At 36.0% G+C, this 17,653-nt stretch overlaps 4 protein-coding genes across 16 annotated transcripts in view; 2 read left to right on the top strand and 2 right to left on the bottom strand.

Moving 5' to 3' along the window:
• The window catches only part of LOC108966257, a 27,945-nt gene that overhangs the window by 3,352 nt on the left and 6,940 nt on the right, over window positions 1-17,653 (bottom strand). For all 13 annotated transcript variants that reach the window (XM_018929017.1, XM_018929020.1, XM_018929024.1 and 10 more), the window contains one exon: window positions 5,284-5,499. In XM_018929017.1, the coding sequence (XP_018784562.1) occupies window positions 5,284-5,499 (216 nt within the window). The remainder of the gene's footprint in view (window positions 1-5,283; window positions 5,500-17,653) is intronic.
• Window positions 963-3,404, top strand: LOC108966256 (endothelin-converting enzyme 1). The gene has a single exon (XM_018929016.1). It carries the CDS (start codon window positions 987-989, stop codon window positions 3,075-3,077), a length of 2,091 nt encoding a protein of 696 aa, XP_018784561.1. The 5' UTR covers window positions 963-986; the 3' UTR covers window positions 3,078-3,404.
• LOC108966255 (neprilysin-11) lies at window positions 6,197-9,183 on the top strand. Its single transcript, XM_018929015.1, has 2 exons — window positions 6,197-8,722; window positions 8,966-9,183. Exon 1 carries the CDS (start codon window positions 6,307-6,309, stop codon window positions 8,401-8,403), a length of 2,097 nt encoding a protein of 698 aa, XP_018784560.1. The 5' UTR covers window positions 6,197-6,306; the 3' UTR covers window positions 8,404-8,722; window positions 8,966-9,183.
• LOC108966253 (endothelin-converting enzyme 1-like) lies at window positions 10,733-13,251 on the bottom strand. The gene has a single exon (XM_018929014.1). It carries the CDS (start codon window positions 12,915-12,917, stop codon window positions 10,761-10,763), a length of 2,157 nt encoding a protein of 718 aa, XP_018784559.1. The 5' UTR covers window positions 12,918-13,251; the 3' UTR covers window positions 10,733-10,760.

Below are 17,653 nucleotides of genomic sequence, written 5' to 3'. Positions count from 1 at the left end.
ACGGACGGACGGACAGACGGACGGGCGGACAGACGGACGGACGGACAGACAGACATCCGGATTTCAACTCTACTCGTCACCCTGACCACTTTGGTATATGTAACCCTATATCTGACTCTTTTAGTTTTAGGACTGACAAACAACCGTTATGTGAACAAAACTATAATACTCTCTTTAGCAACTTTGTTGCGAGAGTATAAAAATCGGTTGGACAAGAACTAGAAAATATGGCAATTTTTCCACAGAATAAATGTTCAACAATTCAATAATAAATATATTAGGGTAATTATTTCACTTCACAAGAAATATCAGTACAATTCGCATTGTTCCAATTGTGAGTTGTAAGGCACTCACTTTGCACGAAGCCTTCGTTTGCCTATCATGTCAGCTATTTCAGCTGTTTGAAAGCCTCGATTTACCTTAGCAATTTCTACTATGCTTATACTGCTTATGTGTAGTTGTTTGTAACTCCTTTGGAGGGTATACATGTTCGGCGCTGATATGACTTGATCGGAACTCATTAAATTTTTTGCGATTGCTTACTTTGTGTGCAACTCCTAGATACAGGTATCTATAGCAATTTTCCGTCACAAATTCGCCTATTATATCAACATATTTATATATTTTGAAGGTAAGAGTATAAGAACAAAACATATATGTAGATTCAATTGTAGCGACGCCCTCTCATAAGAGGCGATAGGAACTTTTCAGCCGCCTTGAAATGTGGGCGTACAATAACTACATACATATGTGCGAGCATACATGTCTTAAAATGTAAATACATATGAACACACATGTATACAAGTATCATATAAATGTATGTGCTCATAGCGAGTGAAAATAGGAAATTTTTATGCTTTGCCGATAACCTATGTCTGTTTCCGAATTCAATTCTAGCGGGTATTACTTTTGCGATAGTTGTACTTTGCAAGTGGCAGTCACGAAAAATGCTCAGCATCAAACCGCACTCAGCATTCGTTACGACAATGTGTCCAGACAAACAGCAGATTTGGCAGGTTTTGCGGTGTTTAGTGTGCTTAGTTTATTTCATTACAGAATTTGCTGGCGCTGCACGAATAATCAACACTGATTACGATTTCAACACAGAAAATGCGCGCGAAATTTTACGACTTTCAAAGGCTGCAGAAATGGTTAATTATATGCGACCTCGGATGGATCCTTGTGATGACTTTTATCGTTATGCCTGTGGTAATTGGCAGGAAATAAACCCAGCGCGCTTTTCGGATGGGAAAACTGGCTTATTTAATGAGTTAAAGAACGCCTATAACAGGCGAGTGGTGCGTTGGATGCGTAAACCGAAACGGACTAGCGAATCGGATATGGATCGCAAAGTAAAGTATTTCTTTGAGTCATGTATGAATAAAGCAGATTTACGAAAAAACTACCGACAGAAGTTGCTTTCTGTATTAGAAGAATTCGGGGGTATGCCGGCATTGAAGGGATCACTTTGGGAGGCTGAAAAATTCGATTGGTTGGAAGTGGTGGCAGTTATTCTCCGAAAATATGGTAAACAGATCATCTTAGGTGCAGATGTATTCGCCGATTTGACCAACAATGAAGTAAATCGTTTATATTTGGGCCAACTAGATAAGTTAGTGACACCACGAGCTGCTGATTATTACGTGGTGTTAGCTGTCGCCAGGCAAATGGAAATGTACACAGTATTGGGAATGAGCATGCAGATGGCCTCCAAAACAGCGACGGAAATTGTGGATTTTGAAAGGAGACTTGCAGAAGGTAAGATCGATGCAGATAGGGGTTTTGGGATGGAAGATAAAACTCAACTGACTTTACTTGAAGTGATGACCGATAACTATAAACCAACGATTAATTTTACACATTACGTTAATGTATGGCTGGGTTATCCATATGTGCTGCCTGTTTATGCATATGTGGAATCATACATAAACAACTTGCGCAGAGTTATCGAGGAAACACCAAAAGAAATTGTTGCTAATTATATTATGTGGGAGCTATTACAGGAGTTTCGTATGGAAGTAAATGATTCCGACGACAAGCATCGAAACAAATGCGTGGACCGAACCAAACGTTTCTTTGTGAAATACTTGGACCACGTAATATACCAACAATTATTCACCCAAAACCAACAAATTTTTGCTGAACTACCAATGCTATGGTTTGAATTAAAAAGTGCTTTTGGTGAATTATTGAAATCGGAAGTAAACAATTGGATGTCGGTCGTCACACGTGACAAAGCATTGGAGAAATTATCGGCCATGTCCATGGAGATTAACTCATATGAGCAAGAAAATTTCGAGCAACAATACGATGTTTTGGTAATCAGCACTGATAGCTACTTCGATAATGTCGTCAATATTTTAGAGTTACAGGGACGCAATTATCGTTTGCGTCTTTTAGAAACTCCAAAACTTGATGTGGGGGAAACTCTTAGCTTCTCGCCTGCCTACGCAGCTGAATATAATAGAGTTCTTATTCCAGTCTCCTTTCTGCAACCGCATTTTCTTTGGGACCATGCTTACCCGTCAACAGTGAAATACTCCACTATGGGCTTTGTTATTGCACATGAAATGGCTCACGGTTTCGATGATATAGCACGTAAATACGACTCCAGAGGCAACCTCAACAACTGGTGGGATCGTACTTCTATCGAAGAGTTTTCCAAACGAAAGGAATGCCTTAGGCAGCAGTACAGCGGATACCGATATAATGGTCGCAAATTGCCAATAATAAATGCACAGGATGAAAATATCGCTGACAATGTGGGCCTACGTATTGCCTACAACGCGTTTCAGCGCTGGATTAGGCAGCATAGTGATAATTCGACGATAATGCAGCATGAGAGACTGCCAAACATAAATTTGTCGCCGCAACAATTATTCTTCTTGAGCTTAAGCCAAGTTTGGTGTACCGATGTGAATCGCAATTGGCGTGAAATTATAATTGCGACTGATGTGCATCCGCCCGAGGAGGTTCGCGTTATTGGAATGCTCTCGAATTTCGATGAATTCGCAAAGGAATTTGACTGTAAACCAAATGCGCGAATGATCCCGAAGCGAAAATGTGTTGTATATTGAAAATATATTGCGGTGTCGGGAGGGCATCGATATTCTTGGTTTAAATCTATAATAGCTACAAGTACATGTGAGTACTTGTGTACTATGTATAATAACTATTTTATGTACAAGTTATCTTTGGCTATTATTATTCTCATGACCATGATTTTACGGAAGTGTTCAAACCTAACATCGAAACTACAAAGTACAATGTCAAGTACGGCTCTGGTTGATTGTAAAATGTACACTTCGTTATCGCTTAAGAATTAGTAAAACTTGTGAATATGTGCGCCGATTTGAAGAGATATTTATTATATTATAAAACAGAACATGCACTGCGAGTCAATTAGAAACATTAGAACACTTCAGTTTCAAATAGTTTTGATTAATTTCTATCAAAACTAAAAAAGCTAGAATTCTAAAAATTTGTTTACTAAATAAAAAAAAACAATTAGTGTTTCACCTTCTTTTCATAATTTTTAATAGTCTTTTTTCGAAAAAAAAAATTAACAATTTAAATTAAAAAAAAATTTTTAATATTAAAATATATTTTTTGCCAATACCAATTTTTTGAAATTATTCGAACCCGCCTTGTTGAGCATGATCTCAATGATCCGATTGAGTGGCGATTCGTACAATTTTCCAATATAATTTAAGGAAATTGATGACCAGAGTCGAAAGCTTTGCGAGCCAACTATCCCCACACCTTTTCTATTACATTTATGTAAAGTGAGTAAACCGCTCACGATATTAAATCGACGTTTTGTCCTAATGTATCTAGCGTATTTAGTTATTGATTTATCGTGCTTTTAGTAGCTTTTAACAGAACCATTATATGGGGAGTGGATGGGGTTATCATCCGATTTCATCCCTTTTAACACTGTCGATAGGAATTCTTATAATATTTTCGAGAGGCGATTTTGGTTGTTGTAGCTTTAGTGGCTTAGAATRTATGTATGTACATTAAACTTGTTAGAGGTCGGTGTTTATCTCACACAATGACCAATATTTTTAGTAAAAAGTCAATCGCAGGCTCTGGGGTTTATATATCCGGTATCTGGGAACTTCAACAGTTTTTAGACAAATGACGTATTTTAAAGACAGTATTGGCGCAAAGTTATATCCCCATATATATTTTCATTTAATTTCATAAATTTACAGTGTCAGGGGGCACCTGTGCGCAAAAAAATTTTTAACAAGTGGAGGAATCCCCGCCCTCTAAAAAGTTTAATGCACATATCTTCTAAACTACTAAAGCTACAACAACCAAATTTGCTAGGTACTAATCTTATAAGAACTCCTACTGACAGTGTGAAAATTGATGAAAATCGATGAAATCGGAAGATAACCCCACTCACATTCTATATAACGGTGCTTTTTAAAACTGCGAAAAGCGGTATAAATCAAAAGCGAATATCTAGTTGACTTTTACCCGAAAATATCGATAGTTCTTTAATGACAATAGTACTTCTGTGTATCAAAAATGGGTTGAAGCTGGCAATACTTCCCTGAGCCCCCATATACCTGATATAAAGATATATGAACTTCCGGCCAGCTTATGCTGGATATATCGGCCAATATTTCAGTTATCTCAATAAAATTTACAGAACGTGTTTTACTCATAATAGTGTATCTTTGTGCCTAAAATAGATAAAATTGGGATAAAACTTAACCCAACCCACATATAACTAATATCAGGATTTTCGAATATCTGCTTGATTTTACGTTATGTGATTGGTGACCTTAATGAAAGCCAGGAAACAGTTTTTAAGTATGTGGAATGGTAATAGCTAATAGCTAAAATATAGTTGATAGTACCCCAACTACCATATACTACATATAATCATCTTCATTTTCTAACAAATCTAATGCCGAATATGTCGGTCAATGTGTGAGTTATATGTATATAGTATGTGCATATACAAATTTGCTTAGATTCTGATTCTCTGGTTGACATTTTACATCTGCTTCGAAATTAAACGATTAAAAATATCGATGTTTAATGACTCAATGCATATCTGTTTGTCTACACCAGACCATTCCTGGCCCTTTATTATGTATACTAATTCCCGAAATATCAATATGTTTCATACTTTTTAAATGTGAACAAACTTCTAACGTTCCATTTAGATTTATATTTAATAATTACCATTGACTTCTTTTGTGTATTATAAGAGTTTTCATTAAATATATTTAATCGTTTAATTTTACGAAGTTCTGCACTTACCAAAACTTTGGCTGACCCATATACCGACCATATCCAATTTCAGCAAAGTGTAGTAGACGTGTTCTCCACTTTCAATATTCATGAACAGATGATATATAAAACTTCCGCACCATGGAGCTACCGAACCGAAAAGATGGCAAAATGATAAAAAACGGTATTCCTGCTCCCAAGGCATAAGACCCGGTACAATTGCCAAAATGTAGAAAATCGGAATGGCTGTGAATTAAATTAAGAAGAGCGAAAATATGTTGCAATATTTGTGTATTTACTTACTTATTTATATATGTATTTATAATATCTATATATAGATTTTCTAAATGTTTGTGCTTATGAAAATACGAATAAAAATAGACGGAAATGGCAGTACTTATGGATCCCACAACCTTAGGTATGCGCAACAGAAAATTTTAAGAATGCTTTTAATAGCTTCATAACTATGTTTGTACGTATGTATTTATCAGAGAACCGCATAAGCGCTTCAAAAGCGATGGTGGTGGTCATTCACACTCAAAGACATGTATTTTCAATGTGTATCATTTCGGTTGGAACTCCGAGCTCCTCGAGCGTTGCTGGTTGATTGGCGTAAGCCATTAGTTTAACATATTCCCACGGAAAATAATTCTAGATTCCCAAACTTTGCACGCACCGTCTTGTTAGAAGTAGCGATCATCAGTGTTGTTCATCATAGTATATTTGCCATAATCTATTAATCGCAGCTTTCATACCCACACAGACACTATTCGGTTTCTCTACATTCTTTACACACTTTATTGCAAAGGGTAATCGTCACATAAACACATAGCAAGCAAACCGCTGCGTACAACTAAGACAGTCAGATTCACAGCGTCAGCGAGCAACTCCAAAGCGATAACAGTGCTGACCCGCCCAAAAGCTATCGCTCAAAATGTGATAAGGCGTAAATGAGATGAAGTCGCTCTATGTTCGGAGGTTTGAAGTAGCAGTCTTGATTCTCCATAACTGTCGATAGTTGAAACTAGCCATTGAGCTGCGGACCGGTCAAATATGTTTCGAAGCAGTAAAAATGCAGAGTGTGTAATAATTTTGTCAATATTATTATTTTTACATCCAATTGGTGTTGATAACGCCCCAGCGAGTAATACTACTAAGGAACCGATGAAAAGTTTGGACTCCGAGTGGGCAAAAGATATCTCACAACAAGCTAAAGCCGCAGAAATACATGCAATGCTCAATACGAAAGTAGATCCATGTATAGACTTTTATCAATATGCTTGCGGCAACTGGTATCGCCATCACCCAGCACAGCTCTTCAATCATCTAATAACCGATCGATTTCAATTGATCGCAAGCGCTTTCGACCGCCGCCTACAGCTGGTACTCAGTGAGCCTCGAGGACATGATGTGGTTGAAACAAAATTGAAAGACTTTTATCACGCATGCAAATTAGTGGAGAAAGATGAAGTCCGATATAAGGTGGCTTTGCAACGTATCTACCAGGAGTTTGGCAAATTACCGATGTTGGATGGTGAGGACTGGAAGAGTGAGGAGTTCAGTTGGTGGGAGTCAGTGGCGAAAATACAACACAAGTATGGCAAACAAATTATACTTGCAGTAGATATCATGGCCGACATAGTTAATAATACTGGAAATAAAGTTTACATTGGACCGCCCGATTTTTCTATCAGCAGTGGCATAAAAATACTTAGCACGCTGCAGGAAATAACAACGGTTCAGCACATGAAACGGTTTTTTGGCATAGAAGAAACAAAGGGGACGAAAATCACTAAAGAGCTCATTGCTTTTGAACGTGCTTTGGTTCGAGGAGGATCTGATTCTCGTAAGGGTCTCACACTGCACGATTTACTGTCCCTTAAATCAGTCGGTGAATTGCGCAAAATGTACAACGAAAGTCTAGATTTGGCAAAATTTTTACAATTAGCTTTGGGTGCTGAAAGAGTGCCAGACTACATTTACATTTATGATGAAAAATATTTGAACAGTGTTGTGAAAATAATAGCCGAGACTCCACCGCACGTGGTTGCAAACTATATATTATGGCAAATGGTACAACCTTATATAGTTGATGTCAAGAAGGGCAATATGGCCAAGTGGTGCGTGGAGCGTACTAAGAAATATTTTGGTAAATTTGTCGACTATATGATTTATCAACGTTATAAGGATCCAGATGTGGAAAAGGAGGTTTACGACATGTGGAATGAAGTGCGTGAGGTCTTTCGCTCAGAACTACGAGGCAATAAACTTGATTGGATTATAAATTCCACACGCGACTATGCGCTTCAAAAATTAGATGCAATGAAATTGTACATCAATTCTTATGAGTCGGAGAACTTCACCGCAGAATATGTGGATATAGAACTTACGCGTAATAACTACGTCGAAAATTTGCAAAAAATTTTACAAAGAGAAAGCAGTAGGAAGTTGCAACGGCAAAATGGGCCCGTAGTTCCACTGGAGGCGCCAGAAGTATTCACTTTTACACCAGTCTACAATGTACTGGAGAATAATATTAAAATACCTGTCGCACTTTTGCAACCACGTTACTTTTGGGGTGCACACTATCCGCAAGCTCTGAAGTATGCCACACTCGGTTATTTGATTGCACACGAAATGGTTCATGGATTCGATGATGATGGTCGCAACTATGACAAATTGGGCAACTTACGCAATTGGTGGGACGAAAAATCCACATATCAATTTGAAGAACGACGCAAATGCTTCCAAGCGCAATACCATAAATACCGCTATGATGGACATCAATTGCGGAACGATGTATCGCAAGCGGAGAATATCGCCGATAATGCAGGTGTAAAACTGGCTTATGAAGCATACCAGAGATGGCTAAATGCACAACGATCTGCAAATGTAACGGGTATCGAGAGGAGCGAAACATTTTCGCAATTACATTTTAATAATGAACAGTTATTTTTCATCGCTTTCGCCCAGCTGTGGTGCGACGATGTCCAGTCGTTTTTCCGTACCGCACTGGCAATTTCTGATTCCCATGCACCTGGAATGTATCGCGTAATAGGCTCCCTATCGAACTTCCAAGAATTCTCATGGGTTTTTAAATGTGGCCAAGACGCACCAATGGACCCGGAATTCAAATGTTCACTTTACTAAAAGAAAATTGACGCAGACAGTGTAGTGTTTAGCTTTTTCATGCCTATGTAGTATATATTTATCATTTATGTACATATTGTATATGTACATATATGTATATATATATGTACATACATAGCTAAGAAGACAATGTGGGGTCAACGATTAAAGCTCACTCAGTTTAGCATGAACTTATCCTTGTCATATGCATGTAACGGACACATACATTCGTACACACTTATGGACGAATATATAATAGATAAGCACGAAATTTGAATCAGCAATCAGTGAAGTACATGTGGTATACTCATTATATACTTAAGCTTCCAAAAAACAAAATGTGCGTATTAATTGTTAAAATAATTCTTAAAGTATTTAAGTACCTATTTTTAGAATATTACTGCAGGAAGTTATCTTATCATTGGACAAAACCTGGCTCAATTTAATTGTGTTGTTACTTTAACGCATTCTGAATATAATGTAAATCTAAATTTCTTTCCATTGAATTATTTTAGTTGGAAATGAAGTCAAAACCGGCTTTGTAATGACTAATTTACTCAATTCCATAATTTTTACTTTTTAGCCATCTCGTGAACACTAATCTTGTACTATTGACGCTAAATAAAGTTAAAAATCCAAACTGAATTACTTGGGAATGAACATAATGAGGCTGTAGTATAAATACATACAGATGTGCAGTGGTGGTCATAACATATGCAACTAATACATTAGTTTAGAAAAAGTTGATATATTTTACCAATAAATTTTGCAGACCGTCGATTGAATATGGAATTATTAAAATTTGGTATTTTTACTTTTATTTAACGTTTTTAAACAAAAAATATCATTCACAAAAAAATAAAAAATAAGAATACCATTTTTATTTCAACTCTAAAATTACGTGGACAAAACATATGCAACTCCGAGTGAGTTTGAGTTCAAGTAACACTATTATAGCGGTATTTTTTCGTTACTATTGTGCTTCCACTTTATAAATAATGGAATATCGTTAGTTTTTGTAAACCAATTATTTTGTTAATTCCGCCAAAGAAACGTGGTTTTCGTTTTATTGAAAATGGCAAGAGGCAATCTCGGAATTGAACATTGGAAGAGAACTATTTCTGATATTGAAAAAGGAATGGCACAAAAAACATCGCTAGAAAATATGAAATGCACAAAACCACAATTTCAGGAATAATAAAAAAATCGTTACAACAAAAGAAGTCTTTGATGCACTGAGGCGGTCGCGTTCGCAAAACGAGCCAAAGAACAGACAATTCAATAGTACAACTAGCGAAAAAATCCTGAAATTGTCTCATAACAAATAATTAAATCTTTATATTTGCGAATATCCACAAGAAGTGTGCGTAGGCGCCTCTTAAAAGCTTCCCTAAAACGTGGTCGTCCCTCGCACAAACCGATGGTTTCGTTTGAAATTCTCTAAAAAGGCATCTAAATTGGCCAATTAGTAAATGGAAAACGGTTCTATTCAGTGATGAGTCAAAGTTTAACTTAATAGGCAGTGATGGAATGTCTTATGTGCGAAGGCCAATACAGCCCCCCGATCCCAACCTTATTAAGAACTTAACGGAGCTGGTTAACAGGCACGTAGATAGAACTAATCTTAAAAACAGCGATGAACTTTTTAAAATACTTCAAGAAGCTTGGAAATAGATTCTGATGAAAATCATAGATAATTTAATGGCCTCACTCCCGAGAAGATGTACGGAAGTGATAAAAAAAACTATGGATTTAGAACAAAATGTCAGTCAAACCTATTATTTACAATTGTTTCCAAGAAGTTGCATACGTTTTGTCCACGTAATTTTAGAGTTGAAATAAAAATGGTAGTCTTATTTTTTTTCTGAATGATATTTTTTTTTTGTTTAAAAACGTTAAATAAAAGTAAAARTACCAAATTTTAATAATTYCWTATTCAAYCGACGGTYTGCAAAAKTTATTGGTAAAATATATCAACTTTTTCTAAACTAATGTATTAGTTGCATATGTTATGGCCACGACTGTATATTCAAAATCTTAACACGGGTACGTCTTTCTTTTAGCTTTTACCATATGTATCTCAATAGGCTGAAGTAAATGTAAAAGTTTCCGTGCCGTAGTATTCCAACTTTGTGCATTTGTCAAAATGCGATTATTGAAAATTCTCCTTTATTCATTTCTCTTTGACTTGAATGCTTATAAGTTCGAATATCATATATATGTATATAGGTGCATATACATATATATACATATGTATACATATAGTATATGCAACATCAAAATTGCCATACCAAAACTTTAGAACTATAAACTACTCTGGCATATAGTGGTGTAGGTGCTTTAGATAATAATATATAAGGACATGTTACATTCGGTAATTAAAAGATTTTACATTTATGTTTTGGATTCATTGTAGTGCCTGTGTCGCAGTGGAATTCCTCGGCAAAGGACTGGAAATTCGCCAAAGGGCCAATAACCCGATATTTCGCCGGTGCATGTAAACTTATCAATGAAACTTTGTCCCTAAAGTGCGTGTCCACATTGTTGCACCAAAATTGTGCAAAGGCGAGGAAAAATAGTTGTGTGCTTGTGAAATTCAGATTAGGCAACGTTTCCAAGGCTAGGACACTTTCACGCTTCAATTTTGTGATATCATTTAAAGTGATGATCCATTTTTGATACGCCTTGTAAGCTAATTGTAAGCCTCCATTGTCGGCTATATTTTCCGCTTGCAACTCATTCGGTGGTAGATAATTGCCATTGTAGCGGTATAACGAATATTGGCGCTTAAAACATCTTTTTCGTTCATTAAAAGCATCAGTGGAATTGCTATCCCACCAAGTTTGTTCACTGCCAGCGGTAACGATATGTCGTCCAATATCGTCGAAACCATGAATAAGTTCGTGTGCCAATAAAGAGCCGATTGTGGCAAATTTCAGTGCATTTGGATAGTGATCGGCCCAGAGAAGATTCGGTTGTAGTAATATGACGGGTATTTTTATTAAATTTTCTCTGTTAATATAGGCGGGTGAAAGTGAGAATGTTACCGGCATTTCTATTGGCCTCGGAGGTTGTCGGAGAGCGTCTAAAGCCCGTATAGTTTGCTGAATAAGAACTTGTTTCAAATTCTCTATATAATCAGTATGACTTAGCAGTAAATTTGCGTACTCCTCATTGAACTTTGATTCTTCATATGAGTTGACTTCTATTCTCATTGTTGCTAATTTTTCTAAAGCCAATCTTTGTGTTGTAGACGATATCCAACTTAAGTTATTCGATTCAAGTTCAGTTTTAAAAATTTCTTTAATTTTGACCCAAATGAGATTAATATCAGCCACAATATTCTTATCGTTGAATTTTCGAAATATCATGTTATCCAGGACTTTTGAGAAATAAAGTTTGGTTTTATTTAAACACAGCTTTTCCTTAGCCCCATTCGTTGCTTGGTAATCAAAAAAGAAAGTCTTAAGTAATTGGTACATAACATAATTTGCTACTTGCTCCACGGGGATCTCCTTAAGCAGCTGCACAAGATTCTTTTGGTACTCCACGTGATATTCGTAAAATGTACCGTTAAATTCTTGTCCTAAACTTGTATTAAGATAAGTTTGTATATCTATATTGCCTTCATACACTGAATACATTTCGTCGACTGTGCGCAACACAGCCATAGATTTCAGTGTCTTTGCCAAACGTTTATCTGTCATGCCATCGGCTAATCTCGATTCGAAATAAAGTATTTCGTGCGCTGTTCTTTTTGCAACTTCTTTTTTAATATCCAAATGCTTTTGCAAAGCTTCCGAAATTTCCTTTTCATATTCGTCACGATGCCATTTAGTAGCTAGGCTCTTATACATGGCTTTACTCTCTAGGGCCAATTTTGGCTGCCCTATGAATATTTTATTTACTGTTTTATTTACAAAATCTTCTCGCATTCCTAATTGGAGTATGATATCCAGCCCATATTTATTTTGTATACGTGCAATGGTGGCCAACCAGTCGAATTTGTTGCCTTCCCATGTGCCCTCCGGTAAGAGTACTGGCATCTGCCCGAACTCCTCAGCAATCTCCCATATCTTTATTTTGTGACGCTCCTTTTGTCTCTCATCAACATGCTGGCAGGCGCCAAAGAATGTTTTCACCTTTGTTGCAATTTCATCCTCGTTCTCCTGTATCTCCTCCATGAGCACTTTTAACTGCTTTTTATCATAGGTGCTAAGCAATTGAGAAAAAAATGTTGTTTCGAATAAGCTGCGTGGCTCCGTTGGATTTATTTTAGCCCAATTACCACAAGCGTATTGAAAAAAATCTTCACAAGCGTCCACGTCGGATTGAATGTAGTTGCGCATTTCGGCCGACTTTGCCTGGCGCATTACATCACGCACATACTCTGTGTTGTTCATCTGTGAAATTGTATCCACGTACAATTGGACCTGTGGTACTGTAGTCGACTGAGAATCGCACACCGACAGCAATAGTAGTTGGAACAAAGGCATCCATAGCGAATATCTTCCTGTGCCGTTAATGAAAAACATTTTCCTTCGCAAGATGCCTCAGTTCTTTATGATTTTTCAACGGAAGAAATATCGATAAACTTCGTTGGCTTTGACATGCGGCACATGCGACATGAGAAGTGCTACTGTCGTATGAAATACAGAGCGGAGAAGAGGACAGCCGCAAGTGGCAGTGTTCCATTTAATAAACTGCAAAACAAGTCTCATTTTACATATGTATGTATAGTTCAGAATGTTATCGCTTCGCAATTGTACATAGGCTATTGAAGAGAGGCCGGCTCAACTATAACTAGTATTAGATGTATGTAGACAAGTTTGATAATTACTATGTAGGCTAGGTACATACATACATATGTATACTAACATATAAGACAAACTTACTTAAACTTTTAAGATATGCTCTTTTTTTGTCCTTTCATTTTACTTTTTACTATTACTCTCGGTAGAAGTTTCCAAATTTATTGATAAATATTCATAGTCATGTAATATAACATAATGTTTTCCATATAACATTTTTTTGAAAAACTTTTCTCTTAATAACAAGCATATGTACACTATTTATATATATTTTTTATATTACCTAATGTTAGGTTAAAATTGTAATTGTCTTAAATTTAAAGTTTATAGGTAGTAATTTAATAAGTATGTTCATTTGCGGCTTAACAAGCTGAATCGGTATTAGCTGGTACTTCCGATAATTCATATGCATTAGCATTTTAAAAATATAAAATTTTATTACAGCGATTCAAGTAAAATTTAACCGGTTTTGAGTTGTAAGTATGTTTGTGCATGCATACATACTATGTATTCACCGAAATGAGCAAAGAAAGTGCTTTGACAAGTTGTTTTTAATAAAAAGTGCATTACTCTACAAACGTGTTGTCTAAATTTTTAAACACTTAATTATATTCCAAAACTTGAGAACGAACTGTTGTTTCTATACCTTGAACAAAATATATTAAGTTTGCCACGAGTTTGCTTGGCAAGACAACGGCACAATTTCCGAAACTTCAGATCGGATATTATAGCATACATGCCATACCAACTGACCGGTTAAAATCAAGCTCTTGTATGAAATCTTTTTTATTTGTGAAGGGTGTTATAGCTTTGGTGTAACGCGGGGCTTGTTATTAAATGAAAGCAGACCAATCTACTAGTACTATTACTATAAGGCTATCAAATATGTTGAGGCCCCGTAACTATCCTTAAAAAGTCTAAGTGAAATGGCCAAACTAGCTTCGCATTCACATATAAGAGATTATTCTCCAAATACACTTACATAACCATTTTAGTTGAAATCTATGGATATAGTAAACAAACTTTTTAAAGTAATCAATATTTATTTCAATCATATGTATTTAAGTAGAGTGTGCATTGTAAACAATCGCTCGTTTGTCGTGGTTATATAATATGTACGCACATTTACTTTATTATTTAATGTAAACTCGTAATCATTTCACCACTTCTTTGAGATAAGACAATAACACAATACAAATATTCATTTCGGGAGAAGCCCAGTCAAACGATGTTCCCTTTTTAGTCTCAACATCACATTCCTGAAGTACTATGCTCACATCGTACCCATGCATGAACATACATACAGTGTCGGACAAAACTCATTGGACTAACTCGAGTCTCACATATATTCCGTCATAACTTTTTAAATGGATGCATAAGAAGAATTTTTTTTTTTTGCAAAAGAAATATCACATATTCTATATTAAGAAACAATGAAATTTTGTTTTTCAACTTTTATGTAAGGCTTGCTGACCCCGCAGCCGTTGTCCTGCGTGAAATTATGTGTTTTGAAATGAAAAGAAAGTTGAATTTATCATTTTATTCTTTTTTCGATGTAACGTTGCTTGATAAACCACATTTTTTGGTTTCTGTTTCGGTGTACAGAAAACCGTGTGAAAAACATAGCACTTCCAAACTTGGCAAACCAAGTTGTGTCCACTGGAAGCGGAATACGTTTGAACTGAAATGGCAAATTTGACTTTGAAGTTAACAACATCGGTATTTTTGGCAGCAGACATTGAGCGTGCACTTAAGGAATCGCAGGTACGATAATTTGGCCAATGTTCAGATAAACATTCGTGATGAGTTCATCTTTCGTGAATTGATAAACGGCGAATGGAATTGATATCAAACCACCGGAAGTATCAACCGGAATTGAGCCATTTCCAATTTTTAGCGAAGACGATGTAAAATGTCTTTGGCAGTGTTATTTTTGTTTGCTGGCTTACTTCTCCAAAACTTGCACACACCGTACCATTCACAGTTCGCAATGACTAAAATGAAGTTGAACCGCGAACATTAATCGAAGATAGAAACCATCGTCATTTTACGGGTGGATTGTATAAATTCTTCCTAAGGAATTAGTTGAGAACACACCTGGATGTCAATCTACTGCTTTGCCTTCCTTTCTGCGTAACTATTTCTTCGGCGATGCATTCCATGTATAATGTCGAGGTATTTCCGAATAGAGCAATGTTGCTAATTTTGTTGCTGGCGGTGTTTTCATTGGCTGTACTGTATTCTTTGAGTTGAAATATACTATTTGGCCATTCTCCAGAGAATAATTTTTGCAAATCTCCTTTACCGCACATTCTTTGCGAATTCACTTAAAATTAATAATTTAAGTTCAGTTGAATGAATTCAGGAAAAGTTTATATATTTCGCAACACACCTGTTCTCATTAAAATAAAAAATTCGAAGAAGTGTGATATACGATTTATAATTATAAGTACTTGCAAAATTCTTTTCCCGCCATATAATGCAAATTAAGGGGGTATTCTACTCTAGAAATTTGACGATTACGATGTTTTTCATATATTTAAAGTTAAACCCTTAAGAACATATCCTCCAAAGGATTTTTAAAAATTAAAATTATTTTAAGAGCTACAGTTACTTTAGTGACTCAGTACCTAGCGCACTAATAAATGACTGAGACTGCCTGAAATTTGACTCACGCGTTTTTCTCGAAACTACTTTTTTCCACACGGTACCGGCATTATCTCAAGTTCTATACAACCGATTTACTTGAAATTTTGTGTGAACCTTCTTTATATAATCCTTTATCATTCCTACCAGCATCGTGTCAAAATTTTTGTTTTTAATATTTAAAAAAAATTCAGAAATTTCAAAAAAAAAAGCGTAAAAAATGAGTCGCCATTTTTGAAAAAAATTTTTTTGCGTGTTCCCTGAGGTAGGAACTATAACAGCATCCTTAGTGATTAAGAATTTCTTTTAATTTTTTTTTCAGACCACCAGGAGAGTCAGGATCAATGTCACCAGGATGCGCCATTTTTTTACACCTGTCTCTTCTTTTCCAAAGAAATTATTCTTCTTATGCATCTATTTCAAAATTTATGACGGAATATATGTGAGACTCGAATTAGTCCAATGAGTTTTGTCCGACGTGGATGTATGTATACGTACATTGCCCTTCATATTTCGGAATTTGACAAGCCTGGTATTGCAATTTGGCGCTTAAACCATCATTTTGATCAGTCATCCACCGTATAGTCCCGACTTAGGACCAAATAACTTCGTTTTATTCCAGTCAATGCTTTTCGACACCTGATGGTGGTTGATACGTTCGGATCGGTGGATTTGGTGGACCATTAATCAGAATGTCATGGTAAAAAAAAAGAGTTTTTTGTGAATGTGATAAAAAAAAAATTATCACAGAACTTTAGGGGAGGATTTGATTATAGTTTGACTAATTTTTCTTGGTATTTTATTTTCGGATAATTTCCAGCCCAGTTATAGTGAATACCGCAAAGTGTTTTTTTCTCAAGACGTTCTTTGAGAAGCTCTGCTACCGACTTAAGCTTCAATATTTCTGCATGAAAAAATGCTCAAAGCCCTTTAAACGGAGGTTACAGTGTGCAGTGGAATCACTTGCAGAATTATATGTAATTCTTATATCAAAAACCACTATAATTCTTAGTAGTGGTCATTGTAAAAGTATGTGCGTTCGAAATAAAGATATCATCCACTGCTTCGTGTTCCACATACATATGTATGTATATTATTCATTATTAGTAATTCATAATTACGATTTTGCGAGCCGTTTATATTTGTACGAGTAAATATAGTATGTATGTATGTATAGTGCATACTGTCTTCACATTTGTATACAAATACACATATACATATGTGTGTGTAGGGGTGTATGTTCTTAAATGAGTCGTACAATGCCAAGCCGATAACCCCAGAGTCATACTCTAGTCACGTCATAAAATCTAAGTATGTATGAATGCTCGTGTATGTATGCATCCATACCCCAGATGAAGACATGAAAACTGGGATGACTGTGGCGATCTCAACAAAACAGTTGCAATTTGTTTTTCGACTGTATAACAACGCGTCTGCTCTCCGAAATGAAATGTCTAGTAAAGTATTCGTTGCACATAATTTGTGTGATTTTGGCATGCGCACACACCTTAGCTACACCGTTAATAGCGAATCGAGATAAAAAAATTCCCTCGAATCCATCGAAATCGGAAATCGATATAATGCGAACAGCAAAGACCAATTCAATATTAAACAATATGGATACGAAAATTAATCCATGTGATGACTTCTACAAATTTGCGTGTGGAAATTGGACCCGCCTCTACCCTGCTACTACATTGGATCACTTGACAACTGGTTTGTTTGAAGAGTTGAGCCATTTACTCGATCGCAAAGTGGAGAAGCTTTTAACAAATGATCCAAATTTCAATTACACCGACATCGACAATAAAGTA

The sequence above is a fragment of the Bactrocera latifrons genome, unplaced genomic scaffold, assembly GCF_001853355.1.
Source record: "Bactrocera latifrons isolate USDA-ARS-PBARC rearing strain unplaced genomic scaffold, ASM185335v1 scaffold_158, whole genome shotgun sequence".
Classification (NCBI taxonomy): Eukaryota; Metazoa; Arthropoda; class Insecta; order Diptera; family Tephritidae; genus Bactrocera; species Bactrocera latifrons.
The sequence above is the reverse complement of the archived record's forward strand: the minus strand, read 5'-3'. Positions and strand labels throughout refer to the sequence as shown.